Source organism: Syzygium oleosum, unplaced genomic scaffold (assembly GCF_021117445.2).
Source record: "Syzygium oleosum isolate NSW1041296 unplaced genomic scaffold, Sole_v2.1 Sole_v2.06, whole genome shotgun sequence".
In the NCBI taxonomy this organism is placed as follows: domain Eukaryota; kingdom Viridiplantae; phylum Streptophyta; class Magnoliopsida; order Myrtales; family Myrtaceae; genus Syzygium; species Syzygium oleosum.
The window spans coordinates 1,790,179-1,813,245 of record NW_026607490.1 but is presented as its reverse complement, the minus strand read 5'-3'; the positions used below and the strand labels follow the sequence as shown (position 1 = coordinate 1,813,245).

At 38.4% G+C, this 23,067-nt stretch overlaps 2 protein-coding genes and 1 long non-coding RNA gene across 20 annotated transcripts; 1 reads left to right on the top strand and 2 right to left on the bottom strand.

Annotated features, from left to right (window-relative positions):
* Positions 1-328: 328 nt before the first annotated feature.
* Positions 329-22,781, bottom strand: LOC115688764 (protein DA1-related 1-like). Of its 13 annotated transcripts, none has more exons than XM_056312284.1 (13): positions 22,697-22,781; positions 6,451-6,484; positions 5,481-5,573; positions 5,157-5,247; positions 4,100-4,262; positions 3,175-3,292; positions 2,986-3,069; positions 2,167-2,283; positions 1,827-2,039; positions 1,681-1,743; positions 1,453-1,571; positions 1,313-1,371; positions 329-1,139 (listed from the first exon to the last, which is right to left on the bottom strand). In XM_056312284.1, the coding sequence occupies exons 3-13, from the start codon at positions 5,517-5,519 to the stop codon at positions 814-816; spliced, it is 1,392 nt and encodes a 463-aa protein (XP_056168259.1). In that variant the 5' UTR covers positions 5,520-5,573; positions 6,451-6,484; positions 22,697-22,781; the 3' UTR covers positions 329-813. The 13 variants fall into 13 exon arrangements, with proteins under 13 accessions (XP_056168259.1, XP_056168257.1, XP_056168261.1 ...); XM_056312282.1 differs by having other exon boundaries at positions 6,451-6,573; positions 22,697-22,760; XM_056312286.1 differs by lacking the exon at positions 22,697-22,781 and adding an exon at positions 6,741-6,922 and having other exon boundaries at positions 6,451-6,549.
* On the top strand, positions 9,477-10,760 carry LOC130138385 (uncharacterized). Of its 2 annotated transcripts, XR_008816789.1 has the most exons (3): positions 9,477-9,617; positions 9,777-10,059; positions 10,481-10,760. It is a non-coding gene; the product is annotated as an uncharacterized LOC130138385 (long non-coding RNA). The 2 variants fall into 2 exon arrangements; XR_008816790.1 differs by lacking the exon at positions 10,481-10,760 and having other exon boundaries at positions 9,777-10,162.
* Positions 11,493-19,304, bottom strand: LOC115688760 (staphylococcal-like nuclease CAN1). 5 transcript variants are annotated; one of them, XM_056312271.1, is made up of 18 exons: positions 19,244-19,304; positions 19,003-19,038; positions 17,932-18,013; positions 17,605-17,695; positions 16,509-16,674; positions 16,161-16,252; positions 15,598-15,793; positions 14,719-14,839; positions 14,526-14,609; positions 14,153-14,221; positions 13,963-14,018; positions 13,703-13,817; positions 13,408-13,563; positions 12,796-12,983; positions 12,634-12,690; positions 12,395-12,554; positions 11,884-11,952; positions 11,493-11,805 (listed from the first exon to the last, which is right to left on the bottom strand). In XM_056312271.1, the coding sequence occupies exons 3-18, from the start codon at positions 17,995-17,997 to the stop codon at positions 11,707-11,709; spliced, it is 1,785 nt and encodes a 594-aa protein (XP_056168246.1). In that variant the 5' UTR covers positions 17,998-18,013; positions 19,003-19,038; positions 19,244-19,304; the 3' UTR covers positions 11,493-11,706. The 5 variants fall into 5 exon arrangements, with proteins under 5 accessions (XP_056168246.1, XP_056168247.1, XP_056168250.1 ...); XM_056312272.1 differs by lacking the exon at positions 19,244-19,304 and having other exon boundaries at positions 13,453-13,563; positions 19,003-19,153; XM_056312275.1 differs by lacking the exons at positions 13,408-13,563; positions 19,244-19,304 and having other exon boundaries at positions 19,003-19,153.
* Positions 22,782-23,067: the final 286 nt, after the last annotated feature.

Below are 23,067 nucleotides of genomic sequence, written 5' to 3'. Positions count from 1 at the left end.
AAGAGGTTACTCGCGTTCTATTAAGAAAAATATCAGATCTATACTGTGTTGCTCAAGGGTAACTTTAATCTTGGCTTTATTGATGAAGAGAGCGACTCGGCTTAGCACTGTAGCAGAAAGCAAACTTCGCTTTATACATTTTACAACATTTCTTTCTGCTGCGTGGTGGAATTTATATGTAGCAACAGAGAAAAATGAAAGTATGACATGATTGTTGTTAATTTCACTAGTTTGTTCTGCAGATTTGATGTCTGGTATTGATAACTATGGAGGCCATGACATTTAAGGTGAGCAACTGTAAAATATTTCATATGCAAACCAGAAGGCCTGAAAAAAAACTGCCGGTTCCCATAGTGCTCCAATGGCAGATAATCAGCTGAAATTTTTATCCTTAGTCCTGTTGTAAACTCCAGGGGCTGGAGTTTGATTGTTCATAATCCCTCAATCTCTACATCAGCAGAACTGACATTGCAACAGTATATTAATTCCTCTAGAACTGATGTCGCAACTCTGTAAGATGAGATACATTGGCATTTCAATCAGTTACTCGTGATGAACCCACTGTTACATGCAGCTGAAAATTCGTACAACCATGTACTTATGCACTTCCCCAACACCGTTTCTGTTACTTTACAAAGTAAAGTATCATGTCTTTACTATACCTCTGGTTCCAACATGCGCTAGATAAACGTCAAGCTCATTGTTGATATATTCATAAGATCTACTGATGCTCTTGCTCGTGCTGTATTATGTTGCTAATGCAAGGCGACTAATCACTGAAAACCAAAGTTCCCTGGACGGCCACTTTGTAAGTCACAGTGGGTAGGTCCCCGTCAGTCGAATGTGATCGAGAGTTTTCCTAAGGCCATGCTTCTCCACTGCCTTGTTTCCTAACCTAAATCCCTCTCCATAGGCCGGTAAAGGATTAGTCTCAATTTGATGCTTAAAATACTTGCCAAGTCGTATCTCAAAGTCTGACCATTTGCCCTTCTTTGATGTCGTGGCCGAAGAGGAAGATGACGGCAATGAGGATGACGAAACATCATTTGTGGAGCTTGAATAGATCTCAGAATTCAACCACATATATGCCAAAACTTGACAAATTCCTTCTTCAACCTCTGGACTAAGTTTAGGATAACCTGAAAAATATCCACATTAGTTCTGTCCCTATAAAATTTTTACAGGAAAAGGAAAATGAAATGCAGTATTGACTTTTTTTGAGTTATGCTCGTATCTCTGTACATTCTTATCGAATATGGCGTTTCTGTTGAACTAAAATGATAATAGTTATCATAGGCCATAAAAGAAGAACCTTCAAGTAGAAGCCAAGCATGCATCATCTCATGAGCAAGGTTTGAGCCTGTCAACAGCCTGTTTTCCCAAGAATAATCAGCCATGGTGCAACAATCATACAGAAGAATAACTGAGATGTGCTGCAAAAATTCACATTACCTAGGGAGACCATACAAAATGAGGATTGCATTCACGTTGGGTGAATGAAACAGCTTATGAGGTTCAGTTACCATATTGATATAGTCGCTGCCTACTCCAATTCTTGGCCTTAGCGTAACCTGGTGGATTAGTCAAAAGGGAATCTGAAATCATTGTTTTGTCAAATACATCCCATTGTACATTTAATGATAGCCTGATCTAGCAACAGTGAGATAGAGCTTTTCTTACAGTGGGAACACTCCGTCCTTCCGGTATGCATAGTCCTCTAGTTTCATGAGAGTGATGGTGTCCCTTTTCAAGTTTCAAGTGAGTAGAAAAACCAAAAAGAAGATGAAAAAAAAAGAAATAAAATGTCGATTTGCATCAGTACTTACATTTGTTTCTCCATCCATTGCTTCATTCAGAGCTTGTCTTGCCACCAAAGATAGTGGAATATGCTGGTCCACTTTCATATTCATACTCTCATAGAATCCTTGTATTTCGAGATATAGAGGTTGACACTCATGGGTATTCATAATGGCAGAGTCTCGACAATCTCGACACAGCTTTCGACCATCATCCAGCAACAAGTAGCTCCTGTCTCTTGGCTACACAGATTTTACATTTTTTCATCAGCAACGATGCTGGGGAATTCAAAAGTGTTCTACAGTCACGAATTTATGTCCTACAGTTCTACCAGCAAGCAAAGCAGGACGTTCATGAGTTGGAACTCACTTCCATCCGGTCACAACTACAACATCTAGGAGTCCCATCTTGCTCATGTGATGGGCAATACATTTGCATCCAGACAGGATGAACCTTGAACTCCAGACCTTCTTCATTTACCGGCAGCTATGTGAAACAAAAGAAACAGACCATGTAAAGGAAGGAGACCATTTCATTCTAGAAGTAGCAATTATATGACAGGGATACCACACTTGAGAAAAATGGAAAGGAAGTGTCATTGTAGATTTGTCAAAACAGCATTTGCATTACGCCAATATTGAGAGAATCTCACTTACTAACTAGATCATCAATTAAATAGCAGATGGCTGTACTTGGTGTTTCTTTAACTTTTGGTACTGTAACTTTGGCACTTCTTGTGTACTGAAGCGTTGTAATTAAGTATAATAATGATAATAAATTATGTGTCTTGGGAATAAATTAACTTATTCTAGAGTGAATATGAGTTTCCTCACATGATTTTTTTCTTTTAAAATTATTAATTTGAGATAAACATCCGCATATAAAAGCTACATCAGGAAAAGCTCCAAGAGTACCCTGAGCTGCTTCTTTGAATTAGTTTTTAACTGTTATGGCTTTCCCTTCTTTTGCTTTTTAAGTCTTGTAAAACCGAAAAGACTTCCAAAAAACTATTCTCAAACACCCTCTAATTCAATTCCTATTTTTTTCTAAGTCGAAACCTGTTGGATGTCTTACGGTTTTGCAGTTTGAACTTTATAAGGAGGATGATACTTTTTCATAGCTTGGGACTTTCATTCGATAATCCTTTTTCAACAACCCTTCGATAAAGTTCAATGAGAAAGCACTTACACAATTCTTGCAAATGTAACATCTTGAATGATGGTTTGCTCTGTAGCATGATTCATGATAGGGGTGGTCCCCAAACTCTGAAAACTATAAGAAAGTAATCTATCATTCGTTATGTACTATGGAAACTAATATAGTTGAAAAACATATAGGCCAAACCTCAATCAGAAGTTAACTGAGCATAGCCTTTACCTTATCAGCAATTGGAAGACCACATGCATAGCAGCGAAAGCAATTCGGATGCCAATCAGCTCCCATGCAACTCTGGGAATCTTCCTGACCAATCTGATTCTTGCAACCTGCACAGATTCTGAATGATTGATGCTGTAAGTTAACCCAACTGTGAAATAAGTCCATCTAAAAAATGGACCTTAGTTCGAATATGAAAACGTACTGTGAATTATGCAGGTGAAGCACTGTTACACTAATCATGCATTCTCTGCCAGCAAAGCTGCAGAAAACTTATGGTATAGTCAAGTTTTTTTTTTGGTCGAAAGGTACGGTCAATGATATGCAAATAATTTCTCAAAGAAACTGCTTGAGCACGACAATAGAACTGACATATGATCAGATAATCATCTTTTTTGTCCTGAGATTCAATAAATATCAACACCTATTCCAGCACTTGTGCTCCACTTTATTGTAATATGAATTTAGCTAATAAATTCTTTGAACTGGATTCATCAGACACATTTCTATTACCTCCTTACTGACTGGAAAACTCAGCACCTTGACATACACTAGTTTAATATCACTATCTCTCTATTCTATGCCTGACCTGTTACATCTACATAAAATATCAGCTCCAATACATTTCTACGCATGACCAAAACTTCACTCCAACTACACATTAAATCACACGAAAAGAGAGGTCACGGAGGAATCCCACATCTTCCAGTCAGTATCAAAGCTAAAGCCACTCTTTTTCAGGAACTTCTACAATGCATCTCAAGACTTGAACATTGTAATATCTAATATCCTCTTTGGTATTTCAGCAATAAGAGAAGCGTCAACTGTTAAATAAAAAGATACTAGAAACCTCTCAAATTGAAAGATGGAAATTGGACTGACATGTCAATGATAACCTGAGATGAGAAAGCTTAACAACTGAATATACCTTGAGCCTGAAGATGAAATTGGATGAAGTTGAAGTGAATTTCCAGTACTGTGTTTAGATGGATCTTCTACGTATAAACTTTCTTGGAGAGCTATGGCCAATAGTTCATCCTCCCCCAACTGAACTTTAGAAGCTTGTTCGTATTTGGATTGATATATATCATCTAGAGAAAGATTTAATGGACAAATTATAGGAATAACTCAATTATATATGTAAACTACTTTTTTAAGAAAAGAAATTTTTATTGCATCAAACACACTAGAAGGTGGACCCATCCTGCAGGTGGACCAATCCTGCATACCAGCCCTAACAGAAAACTACTAGCAAGAATCCCCCTACTCAAACAAAGATATTTGTGAGCACTAGAACACACAGCAAATTCACTTTCCTTCAACAACCTATATCTCACGTCACATTTGATAGCATGAGTAATCTCACAGACCGAATAGCTATAAGATTTATGGATCCTATAATTCCTAGATCTCCATATATGATAATGGAAGGCCAAGCTAGCTTATGCAAAATACCAGAGGAGTTGCCTTTAAAAAGAACTGATGACCAGTCAAAATCGTGTTCCCACGAGCCAGGCATTCTGGAAAAATTGCATAACTGAAGGATAGGTGCCCATAACAGACAAATTACGCGAACCACTCAATTATATATGTAAACTTTATATATAAGTACCTCTTAAACCTATAATGAAGTACATTGCTAACAGAAAAGAAAAGCATGAAATAATTATGGTACGAAAAGGTGGACAGATTCAATAATTCACAACTCCAACTCCAGCAACACTAAATAGCCCAAAAGTGATCTTGATTTGTGTAAATCTCTTCAACATAGAAGAGATTGAGACGAATGAAATGGAGACTAGGAAGAAGGCTTGAAGACATTTTTTTTTGCATATGCTTCAGTACTTTTGCTCCCAAGTCATCTCATTCTTTACAGATCACTAACAGAGCCATCACACATTCACCACATTATTGAAGAGACTAGAACCTTTGTGTATGCATTCTGTTGAATGTTCATGATAAATGCTCACAGTTTGGTAACGTACCAATGAAATTTTTACCTTTCTGATTTTCTTCTGAAAGCGAAAGGGCAATTGCATAATCTATTTCCTCCCTCTCATAGTCTGTTAACTCGTCCTGCATCCACATTCTCAATTATGTAAATATGGTGAGAAAGTGCCTTCAAGAAAGTTAAGGACACAATCCACAAGTTAATGAGAGTTTTGTGACATTCCCTCTCTTTGGAACATTAGCTCCGGATGAAGAATGTGACTGCATCATTCCCCTTTTTGTCCGATTAATGGGTGACAGAAATGTACAATTTCCAAATCAAGTTAGAATACAAAAAAATCTACAAAAACTGTTAATACCACAGAATTTTGTTGCCTTATCCGGGGCAACCTCTCCATGATGCAAAATGTTGCTCTCCAATAGCAGTAAGCACTTAAAGTAAAGACCTGAAGCTGCGAAGACAAAATTTTAGCAAGTGCTTTGGGTGAACCGAAGCACAAACATCTTGTAAACATGGAGGAATGTTAAAGCTGCCTGTGGTCCCAAAATAACTCATAAGGCAGTAGATCAAGTGCTAGGTTTTCAGGCATTAGCGGAATACAATTACATACATCAGTAGAGAATAAAGTTCAAGATCATATCTATTGAGAAAAAGAGATTAGGACCTTTAAAAGAAAGGATACTGGGGGTGAATAAAAGATGCATAAGCTGACTATATGAATCCTAAATGAGCGCTATTCACTATCCAGATCCCATATAAGATTTCATTCCTCCATATACATTATTCAGATTCCGGATGAAGGAAAAGAAGCTAGAACCCACAAGATCTAAGATTTCATGCTCAAGTCCTATTTCACGAATGAGTTGAAACTTGCAAAAGCGGTTTCATTTATAGCGAGCCACAGGCCCACAGTATTGTCCTCGAGCAGGAGGAAATGGACGAAAATAATAAGATCAATGAAAAGTGGCTTAGTTCGATTAGTATCGCCTTCTAGACCACAAATTGCCCTTTAGAAGCACCACCATAACAAGTCTCATGGCAATTAGGAGAATGATTTTTTTTATTTTTTCTCTAAATTTCATAGTTAGCTGAGCTTCTTCCGCAGCAACAAAAGGGTGATCATAATTTAGTCCCAAGACAAATGACACACTAAAAGAGAAAGAAACACAGAAAGGAATGAAGTTTCTATAGCTCTGTACGGTATAGATAAGATCTCTAGAATTACAATTCTTGCTAGACACTGCATTCAGATTGCAATAATCAAACGAATTATTGACAGTTCTCTGAGTGAATAGACGGAAGGAACACAGTGTATCTCAGAAACTCACCAGCAATCAAACATGACCACAGAAACAGAGGGATCTGAAAAAAGAAGGGGAAAAACCAGAAGCAAAAATCAGTGGCTCTCAGCAAAATTCTGTCTTTTCCTGTCATCAGATTCGAGTCACCCTCTGACCCCCAGAAAAACAAAAATAAAGTCACAAGGAGAAATAAGAACCGGAATTGCGTAAACCATTGAATTCTGTGTGAATCCAAGACAAAATAGTAAGAATGATACAAATATCAATGATCAATAAGCCGGTGACTATGTATGTCAGTATGTGATGAACGTACACACCTTGATCATTCAATAGAAGAAGTGAGCTTGCTAGGGAGTAAAGTGAAGAGCAACTTGACTTGAGTGTAGACTTCTCAAATGTCCATTTCTTCTTTGGTGGAAAATGGGTCCTCACCTTCTAATCATCTTCCACCATGAAACTTCACACTACTGGTCGACCAAAAACAAAAAAAAAGTTCACACTACTGGTCAAAGCTACTGAGTTTGTCGTTTGCAGTCGCGTGCACTCTTTTCTGTGATGACAATTATCCTCCACAGGAATTAGTAACACACTTGCAATCCTCTTTTCTTTTTCACAATCTCCCCTTTTAGAGTTAAAAATATTATACTAATAAAATCTTTTTTTATAGATCACTTTAATGTAGGTAATGCATTCCTTTTGTAATGTTTTGTTTGCAATAAAAATTTTAATTTCTAGCAAAAAAAAAAACATACTTGCAAAGCATTTGCATTTATCTCTCTATTTGTTCATCTCTTTAGTCAAGATAGTCTGTCTCTCTTCGTGATAAAACAAATCCATCGAAGATTTAACCCTCAAACATTTACCAAAAAATAGCATCGAAAGCCCTTTTTTTAATTACTAATTGAGTCATAATCGGAGCATATTGAAAGAGAGTAAAATTCTATTCGAAGCAGCTAACATTTAAAATCGTGATTTCTTGTCTTTTTTTAACCAAGGATGATATGGTGCGCTCAATTCTTAAGGCGCTCAACATTTAAAATCGTGATTTCTTATGGTTCTAAACCGTAGCCATGTGCATTTTGCCTTAGAAATTTAAAGGATTCACATCTAACGGGTGCAATATACTCACATTTTTAGGGAAAGTTATCCAAAAAGTCCTAAACCTATTGCACTTTTACCAATTTAGTTTTAAACATTTCCAATTTTGGCCGAAAATTGCTGATCTGGACGCCGGCTATTTTACGTGGCACGGTCAATGCTGACGTTGACAATTTTTAATAATATTTTAATATAATTTTTTCGAATTTTTAATTTCCTTTTCCCTTTCCTTTTTTTTTTTTTTTCCTTCCTTCCCTTTTTTTTTTCCAAACCCTGCCCGTAAGGTGGCCGGCTATAGGTGAGGGCGCTGTGGAGTAAAGGATATTCTATGCTTTTCACACATCAAAGATCATCATTGCTAATCAAACACTTGTTGCATGACTATTCTATGCTTTTCACACATCAAAGATCATCATTGCTGCTTTACAGTTTGGTGAGAGGCAAATTAATTACTTTACACTGCACATCAGCTCAATTTCTTCCTGTTGCTGAGGCTTTGTGCTCTGCTTCCCTTTGCTTGGACGAGAAGAACTTGGTGGGCTTGGTCCGTGGGGATCTTCTCCGTTGTATTCCACAAAGAGGTTACTCGTTGTATTAGGAAATATATCAGATCTATGCTGTGTTGCTCGAGAGTGGCTTTCATCTTGGCTGTATTAATGAAGAGAGCGACTCAGCTAGCAGCCGCACTGTAGCAGAAAGTAGACTTTGCTTTATACATTTTTGCAAGCATTCTTTCTGCTGTTTGGTGGAATTTATATGTAGAGACCGTTCAACAGAGAGAAATGAAACATAATCATTATTAATTTCTCTAGTTTTTTCTGCAGATTTGATGTCGTGTCGATAACTATGGAGGCCGTCTTGACATTTACAGCGAGCGTTATGATTGGGGGTGTAAAATATTTCGTATGCAAACTAGAAGGCCTGAAGAAACTGCTGGTTCTGATAGAGCTCCAATGGCAGATAATCACATGAAATTTAATTCTTAGTCCTGTTGTACACTCTTTGCAAACGAATTGGGCAATCTACGATATTGCAGATTACCCTTATGCTTACTTAGAAGAGTGTTAAGTATTAGGCAACAGGGCATCAGCTCAGCTTGGGGTTCGGGGTTGCTTGCAACACTGTTTGAAAAAGGGAAGAAAATTATATACAGTTTGTGGTAGTTGAAGCAGTGATACTCTCTGGATCACCAGTTATGATTTGTTAAGAATTAGCAGTTATTGGTTGAAGTGCGCAGATGCTGAAATTTAATTACTCGTAATCCTTAAATCTCTAAATCGTGTGCAGGTGCTGAAGTTTTAATTACTCGTAATCCTTAATCCTTCAAACTCTACATCGGCAGAACTGACATTGCAACAGTATGGTGATTCATCATGAACTGATTTATGCCGTCCTTGGTTATTAGGCACTCCAAAGATGGGAGCTGAACTGTTTGAACAAAAGCTAATTCCTCAAGAACTGATGCAGCAACTCTGAAAGATGAGATGCATTGGCATTTCAACCAGTTACTCATGATGAACCCAACAATGCGCATAGCTAAAAAATCATCCAAGCATGTACATATGCACTGCCACCGACACCATTTCTGTTACTTTACGAAGTAAAATATCATATCTGTCCTATGCCTCTGGTTCCAACATCTGCTATATAATCGTCAAGCAAATTTCAATGCTGATTTATTCATAAGATCTACTGATGCTCTTGCTCGTGCTGTATTAAGTCACTAATGCAAGGTGACTAACCACTGAAAACCAAAGTTCCACAGACAGCTGCTTAATAAATCACAGTGGATAGGTCCCCATCAGTCGAATGTGATTGAGAGTTTTCCTAAGGCCATGCTTCTCCACAGCCTTGTTTCCTGACCTGAATCCCTCTCCATAGGCCATTGAAGGTTCAGTCTCTATTTGATGCTTAAAGTACTTGCCAAGTTGTATCTCAAAGTCTGAATATTTGCCCTTCTTTGATGTTGTTGACGAAGAGGAAGATGACGGCAATGAGGATGAGGAAACATCATTTGTGGGGCTTGAATAGATCTCAGAATTCAACCACATATGAGCCAAAACTTGACAATTGCCTTCTTCAACCTCTGGACTAAGGTTTAAATAACCTGAAAAATATCGACATTAATTCTGTCCCTTTAAAATTTTTAAAGGAAAAACAAATGCAGTATCGACTTTTTTTGAGTAATGCCCATATCTCTGTACATTTTTATCAAATATGCTGTTTCTATTACATTAAAAAAAAATTAATTGCAGATATCACAGGCCATTAAAGAAGAACCTTCTAGTTGAAGCCAAGCATGCATCATCTCATGAGCAAGGATTGAACATGTCAACAACCTGTTTTCTGGATAATAATCAGCCATGGTTGATGATCACACAAAAGAATAACTGAGATTTGCTGCAGTCACATTACCTAGAGAGACCATACAAAATGAGGATTGCATGAACCGGCTTATAAGGTTCAGTTACCATATCAGTAATTTGGTGGTTTACTCCAATTCTTGGCCTTCGGGTAACCTGGTGGATTATTCAAAAGGTATTCTGGAATCTTTGTTTCATCAAATACAGTCACAATGTACACATTTGATGATAGCCCTATCTAGCAACTATGAGCAAGCGCTTTTCTTACATTGGGAACATTCCATCCTTCCCTTACGCATACTCCTCTAGTTTCATGTAAGTGATGATGTCCCTTTTCAAGTTTCAAGTGAGTATAAAAACCAAAAAAACAAAAGGAAAAAGCACAAGAAATGAAATGATGATATCTGGGACCGTATTGACCTAGATGAGACTTGCATCTGTACTTACATTCGTTTCTCCTTCCATTGCTTCATTCAGCACTTGTCTTGCCGCCAAGAGTAGAGGAATCTGCTGTTCCACTTTCATATTCATACGTTGATAGAATCCTTGTATTTCAAGATAAAGAGGTTGACATGCATTGGTATTCATAATCGCAGAGTCTCGACACCCTAGACATAGCTTTCGACCATCATCTGGTGACTGGTATCTCATGTCTCTTGGCTACAGAGATTTAACGTTTTTCATCAGCAACAATGCTGGGAAATTGAAAAGTGCTCTTTACTCTCGAAAATCTGTCCTACAGTTCGACCAGCAAGCAAAGCAGGATGTTTATAAATTGGAACTCACTTCCATCATCTCACAACTACAACAGATTGGAGTCCCATCTTGCTTAAGTGAAAAAATCATGTTAGGATACTCATATTCACTCCAGAATAAAATAATTTGCTCCCAAGACACATAATTCCTTTTGTTATACTTAGTTACAACACTTCACGGCACAGGAAACGCCAAAGTTACTGTACCAAAGTTACAGAAACATCGAGTGCCAAACAGACTCATAGCCATCTGCTGTTTTGGTTGATGATCAAGCTGATAAGTCAGATTCTTTCAATATTCTCGTAATGCAAATGCTATTATGACAACTCTACAATGATTTCCATTTTTCCTAAGTGCAGTATCCCTGTCATTTAATTGCTACTTCTAGAATGAAATAGTCTCCTTCCTTTAAATGGTCTTTGTTTCTTTTGCTTCATGTAGCTGCCAGTAAACAACGAAGGATTCGAGTACTCGGTTCATCGTTTCTGGATGCAAACGTATTGCCAAATATTCCCCAATGTAATTCATCTGCCCCAGATGCCATTTGGAATCCACGGGAAACCAAAAGAAAAAAGAAGGCAAGACCTCTTTAAAAAGCAGAATTGGTCATCCTTCCACATGACACCAGGCTTTCTTTCACTTGCAGTCTTGTTGATCACTGTTTATCTTTCCCTAGCCACGATTTACTCTCTTGCACGTTTTCTCTTAGTGTAACCACCGTTCAAGAAATCCTAGATATGCGATGGCATCCTTTTTGACGCATTGAGTGACCTTGGATCCCTGTGATATTCTAAGGATTCATTTTTGGCATTATCAATAGCTACACCTTCCACACCATGGAACAAACAGAGCTTCGTACATCGGATCCTTCACTGATCTTATATGATGATTTGGCTAAGGCTGTTCGAGCTTTTGCACTAGATTAGCATGCATACAACAGCTGATAAAGCATATTCTTCTCTATATCAGTCGGAAAGCAATGAGTAGATTGTAGTCCCTGTACATCAATACTTGGCCAGCTACATTTCCACAGAATGGCAAAAGGCTAAATCAGATTTGGGTGAAGTCATCTCCCCTCTCGTTTATTCTTCCTCCATTCCCATGGCTCCTCAGGATTTGGTGAAGCCCACAAACCTACGCGCTTTGCCCGTGCATTCTTCTCCCACTGCTCATGCAACATTCAAGACACGGACTTCAAATCACATATAATTGGGTACAGCAATACGAAGAATCAGTAGGCTACCTTTGCAAGCTCTGCTCGTTGGTCGAAGGCTGTGTAATGCCACGCCATCCCTTTCTTGAGCATTGACTTCTGTGGTTGGAGATGGAAATGAATGAGCAATTGTACAGGAAAAAGTGGAACTGACAATAGTGTGCGATTACAGAAGCAGCTCAACAAACATGCTTGTATGTAATCATTAGAAGCCATTGTTGATATGGCAAATTTGCATTTGCTATTCCTTCTCAATGGGCGGGCTTTGGCTCGTCCAGCCTGACCTCCCCCAAAGCATTAAGCTATGGTTCAGTTCAGCTGTCTGCCCAAGTCCAACCATGAAATGAAGTTTCAGTTCAGAAAACAAAAGAGGAGATCGATTGAGCGTAAAGCCAGTTTGATTCATTAGTCTTTGTCCAAGCATGTTCGGTCATTTAACTCGTCTTTCTCGCCTTGGCCTGATTAAATGTCCTGACTGATGACTCGTAGGCCATTGAATATACTTGTCAAAAAGTCGAGGCTAGGGAGAAGTCAGGTTTACCTGTACAAAGTTGCCGTTGCAGTATATATCTCCTACACTCCGGCCATATTGATCTTCTCCATACACAAGAACTCTCAAACACTTCCCTTCAACAATCTTTGCAAGCTCGTCCTTAGCCTCTTTGCCATACGGCATCTTACCCTCTGGAGCATCTATCCCCCTGTTTCATAAGGCAATTGTTCTTGGAAGAATAAACAGAAAAAATTGCCAATTGGAATGGGTCATATGCCCAGTTTTACCTGAGCCGAATTCGGTACTTCCGAGCAAGGACTTCCTCATTCTGAACATTTATTACCCTGCATATAGACAACTATGATCAACCAGTGAATTACTCGTGCAGGGATAGAAGAAGTGTGACAGACGATGAGCGTGACTGTTCATAAGCGATCAGGATGACACACCGATATCCTGCGTCCACAATACTTTTGTGCAGTGCATCTGCACGAGTGTAGTCCCTCTGAGCACGGGCTTCTGATCTTTCGATGGCTGCGATCTGGACTTCTTGTGGGACCAAGCAAGATTCTCTCGGATCGGAAGTGCTAACGTACACGGTGATGCCGTCGCCATCTGTCACACATCTTGCATACACCTGGTAAAAGTTTACTGAAGATATTCAGAAGATTGTATGACAGCTGTATTTTTTGTGATCTTCACTCTGAGTCTGGAGATCATTTCTTAATGGGATGATGCTTATGGGAGATGTGTTGTTAGATCTGTCTCGAGTTGCGATAGTAAGTTGGAACTGGATATCTTGTCTAGAAGACAAAATGACGTATTGTATATATTCAGTGATGTTAAGCTAGCAAATTTTGTGTTGACTCAATACTTGGAGGTCTGTAGGAACTGGAACTTGTTATAGTTGCTGCACTTGCGGCAGAAGCTACTGATGTTACACTCGCAGCTGCTGGTGCCATGTAGTAGCAGCTCTGCAGCTTTTTTAAGTTAATCAATGAAATTCTTTCTCACATAGCAAAAAAATAGAAGATATTCAGAAGATGCCACAGAGCAAATACATAGAAAGAGATTATGGAGCGTCGAGGAAGTTTTGGGTTCATAACTGGAATTGTTTGAAACTCAAACACCACTCCTTGGGGCAATGACGCTGGAACTTCGGCTGTGGTCTCAAACAGGGTGTGAGCACGAGGTAGACCATAGAACGCCAATAAGCCCTACCACATCAGATGAAGTACAACAGCCAAAAATTACAAAAAAGTGCAAAAAGAACCAGCTCCTTCACTCCCCTGAGGATAATGGGAGTGAAAAGCTAACGAAAAATCCAAGATTTTCGCTTTAATTTGGTTGATTTACCTCAACGTCAGCCTTCTGGTGGTTCTTCAGGGCCTGGACAACAAGCCTTGTTGCTTCTTCAGTTGTTTTTGGAGGTGGATTTGATTCTCTCCATGCCACTAGCAGCTTTCTATACCTTCATTTTCATTAAGTAGTTGCAGCAACAAAACCGAAAATTTTGAACTTTAAGATTATAATACCAAGCTAAATTTCTTCAGGACAGAGCAGAATCCCATTTCAAGAAACTTAAAGTACTGTAAGCGTAAAGCAAAACAATTTACCAACTAGCGTGAGCTTCCCTGGAAGAACCCACATGGTTGCCTAGCCCCTCAGGAACCTTCAGGCACTCAACAGCATAAGTAGAAAAAAACAAGAGCAGGAGAAAAAAGTTGCACAGATTTTCCATCTCACTCCAATCTCAGCCCGGAAATGACAGCGACTCAGTCACCAATATCAGGGAAAAGAGCTTGCCTTGGAGGTGATTTCGAAGTTGAGCAGGTCATGGGCAAGAGCCGAGACGCCGAAGGTTGCGGCGGAGAGCTACATCAGGAAAAGCTAGGTCCCTGAGCTACTTCTTTGAATTAGTTTTTAACTGTTATGGCTTTCACTTCTTTTGCTTCTTAAGTCTTCTAAAACAGGAAGGACTGCCAAAAGTGTTCTCAAACACCCTTTAAGTCTATTCCCTTTTACGTTTTTATCAAAGTCAAAACTGTCGGACTGTCTTATTTTGCAGTTTGAACTTTATATGGAGGATGGCACTTTTTTGTAGCTTGGGACTTCCACTCGATAAGCCTTTTTAAACAACCATTTGATACAGCACCCAAGTCAATGAGAAAGCACTTACATAAATCTTGCAAACATCACATCTTAGATGATGGAGTTCTTTGTCGCATGAATCATGATAGAGGTGGTCCCCGGACACTGAAATCTACAAGAAAATAATCTATCAATCATTCATTATGTACTATAAAAAGTAATATAGTTGAAAATCTAATAGGCCAAACCTTGATCAGAAGTTAAGCAAACATAGAGTTTACCTTGAGATCTTCAATTGGAAGACCACATGAGTGGCAGTGAAAGCATTCCGGATGCCAATCAGCACCCATATAACTCTCGAAATATTCAGGACCAATCAGACTCTTGCAACCAGCACAGAATCTGAGTGATTGATGTTGTAAGTTAACCCGATTGCGAAATAAGTCCATTGAAAAATGGACCTTAGTTGCAATATGAAAACATCACGTAAAATATGCAGGTGAAGTAGTGTTACACTAATCATGCATTCTCTGCCAGCAGAGCAGGTGAGAACTTATGTGGTACTGGCAAGTTGATATGCAAATAATTTCTCAAAGAAATTGCTTCAGAATGACGGGTTGAGATTCACCAAAAGTCAACACCTATTCCAGCAACTTGTTCTCCACTATACTATAATACGAATTTAACTATCTAAGATTCTTTGGCCCCCTAAACTGGAACTGGATTCATCAGCCACATTTGTATTGCCTTCATGCTGGAAAATCAGCACCTTGACATACACTAGTTAAATGTCACTGTCTCTCTAGTCTATGCCTGACCTGTTACATCTACATAAAATATCAGCTTCATCACATTTTTATGCATGACCGAAACTTCTCTCCAACTACACAATAAATCACAGGAAAAGAGACATTACAGAGGAATCCTACATCTTCTAGTCAGTATCAAAGCTAAAGCCACTCTATTTCACAAACTTCCAGCTTTTATCCCAGGACTTGAACATTGTATTATCTCATATCCTTTTTGATTTCTCAGCAATAATAGAAGCGTTAAACTGTTAAAAAAGATAGATACTAGAAACCTCTCAAAATGAAAGATGCAAAATTGGACTGAAATGTCAAAAATGACCTGAGACGAGAAAGCTCAACAGCTGAATATACCTCGAGCCTGAAGATGAATCTGGACGAATTTGAAGTGAATTTCCATTGCTGTGTCTAGATCGATCTTCTACATTTAAACTTTTTTGGAGAGCTATGGCCAGTAGTTCATCCTCCACCAACTGAGCTTTAGCATGAAGTTTGTCTATTTCTAGCAGGGCTTTTGAAGCTTGTTCGTATTTGGATTGATATTCATCATCTAGAGAAAGATTTAACAGACGAATTATGGAATCACTCAATTATCTAAGTAAACTTTTTTTTATTGATAAGTAAAAAATTATTGTTGCAACAAACACACTAGAAGGGGGATTGATCCTGCATACAAGCCCTCCCAGAAAACAACTAGCAAGGAATCCCCCAACAACAAAGAGATTTGTGAGCACTAAAACAAACAGCAAGTTTACTTTCCTTTGACAATCTAAATCTCACATCCTATTTGGTAGCATGAGTAATCTCACAGACTGAATAGCTATGTGATTTATGGATCCTATAATTCCTAGCTCTTAATGTATGATAGTGCAAGACATTGCAAGCTAGCTTATCCAATATACAGCCAGAGGATTTGCCTTTAAAAAGAGCTGATGACCACTCCAAATCTTCTTCCCATGAGCCAGGCATTCTGGAAATTTGCATAACTGAAGGATCGATGCCCATATAGCTTTAGAGAAAGAGCATTCAATTAGTAGATGGTCCCTTGTCATTGTGTATATTGCATAACTGAAGGATGAATGCCAATAACAGACACACTGTGGGAACCACTCAATTATATATGTAGACTTTATACATGTAACTTTTAAACATATAATGAAGTGCATTGGTAGCAGAAACAGAGATAATATAAACCTCTCAAAAGATGGGAAGGACCAACATGTCAATGATAACCTGAGATAAGAAAGCTCAAGAGCTGAATATACCTCGAGCCTGAAGATGAAATCCGATGAAGTTGAAATGAATTTCCATTACTGTGACTAGATGGATCTTCTACACCTAAACTTTCTTGGAGAGCTTGTGCCAGTAGTTCATCCTCCTCCAATTGAGCTGTAGAATGACGTTTATCTTTTTCTTGCTGAGCTTTAGAAGCTTGTTCGTATTTGTATTGATATTTATCATGTAGAGAAATATTTAACAGACAAATAACGGAATCACTCAATTACATATGTGTAGCCTTTTGGTTTGATAAGTAAGAAATAATTGTTGCAGCACACATGCTAGAAGGTGGACCGATCCTGCATACGAGCTCTCATTAAAAACTACTAGCAAGGAGTCCCCAATACGAACGAAGAGATTTATGAGCACTAGAACAAACAGCAAGTTTACTTTCCATAGACAATCTATGTCTCACATCACATTTGATATCATGAGTAACCTCACAGACTGAATAGCTGTGAGATTTACGGATTCTGTTACTCCTAGCTCTCCATATAAGATAATCAAAGGCATTCCAAGCTAGCTTATACAAAATAAAACCAGAGGATTTGCCTTAAAAAAGAGCTGATGACCAGTCCAAATCTTCTTCCCACGAGCCAGGCATTCTAGAAAAATTGCATAACTTAAGAATAGATGTCCATATAGCTTTAGAGAAAGAGCAGTCAATGAGTAGATGGTCCCTTGTCATTGGAAAAATTGCATAACTGAAGGATAGATGCCCATAACAGACAAATTACGGGAACCACTCAATTATAAACTTTATATATTTAACTTTTAAACATATAATGAAGTGCATTGCTAGCAGAAAGAAAAGGATGAAATGGTTACGGTGCAAAAAGGTGAACAGATTCAATGATTGGCAACTGCAACTCCAGCAACACTAGATAGCCTAAAAGTGCTCTGATGAGTGTAAATCTCTTCAACATAGAACAGACTTATACAAAATCAAGTGGAGAGTGGGAACAAGCTTGAAGACATTCTTACACATGTTTCACTCATTCACCATATTATTGAAGAGACGAGGATCTCTGGGTTTGCATTCCATTGGATATCATCATAAAAGCTTACAGTTTGCTGACGTACCAATGAAATTTCTTCCGTTCTGATCTTCTTCTGCAAGAAAAAGGGCAATCGCACGATCTGTTTCCTCCCTCTCATAGTCCATTGACTCATCCTGCATCCAAATTCGCAATCATGTAAATGTGCTGAGAAGGTTCCTTAAAAGAAAATTAAGGACACAAACCACAAGCTAATGAGGACTTGTGACATTCCCTCTCTTTGGAAAATTAGCTTTAAATGAAGAATATGACTCCGTCATTCCCTGTTTTTCTCCAATCAATGGGTGATGGAAATGTACGATTTCCAATTCGAGTTAAAATACAAGAAAAATCTACAAAAAACTGTTAATACCATAGAATTTTGCTGATATGGTCCCCCATGGCCAAGGCCGTCAAGTGTCCAGGAGAATCTCTCCATGAAGCAAAATGTTGCTCTGCAATTGCAGTCAGAACTTATAGTAAAGACTGGAAGCCGTGTAGACAAAATTTTAGAAAGTGCTTCAGGTGAACCGAAGGACAAACATCTAATGATAATAGAGGCATGTCAAAGCTGCCTCAGCGGTCCCAAGATAACTCATAAGGTAGTAGATCAACTGCTAGGTTTTATTCGACCAAAGAAAAAACTGCTAGGTTTTAAGGCATTAGTGGAATAGAATTACAAACATTGATAGAGCGTAAAAGTTCAAGATCATATATATTGAGAAAAAGAGATGTGGACCTTGACAAGAAAGGATACTGAGGGTGAACAAAAGATGCATAAACTGACTAGATGAATCGTAAACGAGCTCTATTCAGTATCCATATTCTATATCACTTTGGTTGAAGGAAAAGAAGCTAGAACGCACAAGACCTAAGACCATGCACTTGACTAACAGGTAACGAACAGGAAATTATGATTTTATGTGCATTTTGGATGTCCTATATCATGAATGACTTGAAAATTTGCAAAGGCGGTTTCGTTTATAGCGAGCCACAGGCCCACAGTATTATTATTGAGCAGGTTGAAATGGATGAAAATAATTAGATCAACGAAAAGTAGCTTAGTTCGATAAATGTCGTCTTCTGGACCACAAAATGCACTTCCGAAGCAGCCACCATAACAAGTCTCAAGGAAATTAGGAGAGTGATTTTCTATTTTGTCTCAAAATTCCATAATTAGCTGAGCTTCTTCCACATCAACAAAAGGGTGATCCTAATTCAGCTTTTAGACGAATGAAAAACTAAAAGAGAAAAAAGCACAGAAAGGAATGAAGTTTCTATAGCTCTGTAGAGGTATAGATAAGAAATCAAGAAGTACACTTCTTCCTAGACATGGATCACAAAATGCTCAGAACACCGCATTCAGAATGCAAAAATTAAACCAACTATTGACAGTTCTCTGAGTGTACAGACAGAAAGAACACATTGCATCTCAGAAACTCACCAGTAATCAAACATGAATCTGCAGAAACAGAGGATTCTGAAAAAACAAGGGGAAAAAAAACAGAAGCAAAAATCAGTGTCCCTCAGCAAAATTCTGTCTTTTCCTGTCATCAAATTCTGTGTGAACCCAAGCCAAGACGGTAAGATATATACAAATATCAAAGATCAATAAACTGGTGACCATGCATGACAACAGTATGTCATCTACGTACCCCTTTTTTTTTTGGTCGAAATCTACATACCTTGATCAGTCCATAGAAGAAGTGAGCTTCTTTTGCTAGAAATAGAAGAAGAGAGCTTATTAGATAAGTAAAGTGAAGAGCATCTTGACTTGGGTGTGTGGACTTCTTGAATGCCCACTTCTTCTTTTGTTAAAAGTGGGTCCTCACCTTCTAATCATTTTCCTCCACGTAACTCCATAGTACTGGTCTAAAGCTAATGAGTTTGTCGTTTCTATTATGTGAACGCTTTTGTGAGATGACAATTATCTTCTGCAGAATTTAATAACTTACTTGCTAAGCATTTGCATATTTCTTTCTATTTGTTTATCTCATTAGTTAAGATAATTTATTTCTCTACACGATGAAGCAAAATCTTTTGGAGATTGCAACCTCAAATTTTTACCGATAAATTTCATTAAAGGCCCTTTTATTGTTTCTAAGTGAGTTGTAATCATAGCATGCTGAAGGAGGGGTAAAATTCTGCCCAAGAGATGCAAAAAGCCTTACGCCCATACTTTAGGCATAACTCTTAGGGCACTAATTAAAATAATTAAAAAAAACGTGAAAGGTAGAGGAATATTGCACTATGGGAACTTCTATGGTTCCGGATCCTAGCCACGGTGTATTTTGCCGTAACTCCTGTATAAAGTGTCGTAACACAAAATTTTTTAATGATTACCTTCTTACGGATGAAATATACTCGCATGTTCATACCAAGACGTTTCCGAGGATCTAATCCCGATGTCTTGTAGAAACCCTGTTACGCAGTATTGGAAAATCATGCATTCCTTATCTTTTATTGGGTTGACGAACAAGTACCAATTCTCGAAATACAATTCAATTATACATTGGGACGTCCTGGGGCGCCGTGAGCACTGCGTTCTGAGCACAACTGTTGTGATCTGAGACAAGTGATTCTTGATTCAATTGTCAGAAACTTACAATACGGGTAAGCAAAGCAAGCGTTCTTTTGACATGAAAATTCAAGTCCTTAATGTGTCAAATTACTAGTTCAATGGCTTTAACTGGGTCCGTGCTTTGCAGTGACGTTCATTTTTTTGATCATCTCAAATAGATGACTGCTCGGGATAACTCACCGATGCTGCGATGCGGACGGGAAGCATCGTCTCCCTGATAAACAACTGCCGATACGCCATCGAGGTCGAGACTCGCAAGGGACCCTACGGGTAATTAAGAACTAGAACTACACCGGCTTGGACAATACAAATGCAAGGCGATAAGCTCGTTAGTGTATCACTCACTCCCTCCGTTTCCCATACCACATGGGAGATCACGGGAAGAACGGAAGAAATCTCTTGCTCTCGTCTTGCGGGTCTGTCGCGAGGAGGAACTCGCCGAGGCAATCGAGACTCTGATCGGGGCCGAAAAAAGATTGCTTGTGTTGTGCTGCATCCAGGTGATTTTGCGCAAGGACAACACTAAAGAGGTGATTTACCTTATTGACATATATTTTAACGATTTGGATGGACGGGACACCAAACGAATACACCGACGTGACAGAGGATCTCATCCCCTCTCACATATTATCCTAAGGGCAAGGAGTGCATGGGTGTACTCAACCGATGCACCTAATGTTTCCTTAGATTTCACTAAGACATAAATTAAACATATTAATTGTTGTTTAGAGTGACCGGTCTCTAAGTGGGTTAATTCCTGATTACAATCTAGAACCGAACCAATCATATATGAGGTTTAGGTTCCTAAGCTAACATTAGAACGAGAAACCAAGTTAGCTATAGTTGGTTCCAAGCTAGTACCGAGTTTCATCGGAAATTGATTGATTTTCTTTTTTGTTAAGTATTAAAATGTTTTACCTTATATAAATTATAAGAAATATGTCCATTAAACACAAATCCTACTTAGGTTAAATTGTTTATGTGGGTATTTGTCCATATTAAAATCATGGATTAAATCTTTTTCAGTACAATATTGTTTCCAAAAAATTAAGGTTGAGAATCGGTTCGACCCAGCAATTGACGTTTTCTGACCTTGGAATCAAGAACTATCTGGTCGTGGAAGCAAGAATTGGCCCAGAAACGAGTCAACCAAACCAATTTCTACTCCCTAATTGCTCCTTAAAACACCAATTATTTGACTACGAACTTTGTTATTACTCGCCTTACATTTGAATCTAAACCTGACCACAAATTATTCAATAATGATTAAAGTTGGACGGTTAGATCAGGTGAGATTCGCGTTTGACCCCATGGAATCCACCCGTTTTAATAGTACAGATTCAGTTCAGCAGATATGCTACACTTGTAGTAAATTTGCAAGGCACAATAAAAAAAATAGCATACGTATGTCCTGGGTGATACAAAACACGCCAAGAGTTAATCACGAAGATATGTTAAAGTACTAAAACCAACTCGACCACTACACGAGTGGAATCACTTTTTTAACATACTCATTAACATCCCTGTCGGACTCATAATTCTAATCTAGACACTTCTGACCTACTCATTAACATCCTTGTTGGACTCATAAAGGTGGAATAGTTTTTAGTGTCATTATTAGGTTTTGGATGGACCTATAGATACGTTATTCTAAGCACAGCAAGATATTGAAAGAAGAAGGAACGGCATGTCATTGGACTATGGTTGCAGAAGCAATAAAAAGAAAACAACATAGAAAAAAAATTAAAGGTAAAATTCCAGAGACTTAAAGTGCCCTCATTTTATCGAATAAGGGCTTGAAGTGGACTTTATTTTGAATAATGGCCTAAAATGCTTTCTTTTTTTTTAAATAAGGGCATATAGTGGATCTTGTTTCAAATAATGGCTTGAAGAGGCCATATCAGTCTCAAAGAAAAGCTTGACCTCATCGATTGATCAATGATATTTTCGCCATTTATTTTTCCTTTATTTTTTCTTTTATGTTTTTTTTTCTTTTCTTTTCGTCAGTGGCCGATCTTAGATGAAGGCCAGCCACTGGCAATACCCAGAGAGGGCCACGCAAGGCCTCCCTCGAAAGCCACAGGCGAGTGGCGACTTTGCCTAGGAGACCCTCGCTGCCCATAGGCAAGGCCAACCCTCGCCATATCTAGGTGATGATCGCCTTGCCTATGGCCAGCAAGGATCTAGGCAAGGTGACCCTCGCCAGCAGCCTGCGAGAAGCCTCGCCAGCAATCGGTGAGGGCTTGCAAGCCCTTGACGACGACTCGATTTTGTGTGAAATTCGAGTTTTTTTGTTAACTCTGTTCAATTTGATTAACGGAAAATATTGACATGGTTTTTTTAAATTTTTTATCTCTCCCACGTGATGTCTCACGTGGCATTAAGGATAATAAAAGCACTAAAACGACATCGTTTTGATCTGAATTCTAATTTTTACACAAAATCTTAACTAAATCAGGTTAAAAAAATCCAAAATTTTCCCAAACTATGGCAAATAGGAGAATGATTTTCAATAAGCTGGTGACTATGTATGTCATTATGTGATGAACGTACACACCTTGATCATTCAATAGAAGAAGTGAGCTTGCTAGAGAGTAAAGTGAAGAGCAACTTGACTTGAGTGTAGACTTCTCAAGTGTCCATTTCTTCTTTGGTGGAAAATGGGTCCTCACCTTCTAATCATCTTCCACCATGGAACTTCACACTACTGGTCAAAAGCTACTGAGTTTGTCGTTTGCAGTCATGTGCACTCTTTTTGTGGCATGACAATTATCTTTCCCAGAATTTAGTAACATACTTGCAAAGCATTTGCATCTATCTCTCTATTTGTTCATCTCTTTAATCAAGATAGTCTACCTCTCTACGTGATAAAGCAAATCCAGCGGAGATTTGACCCTCAACATTTACCAGGAAATAGCATCGAAAGTC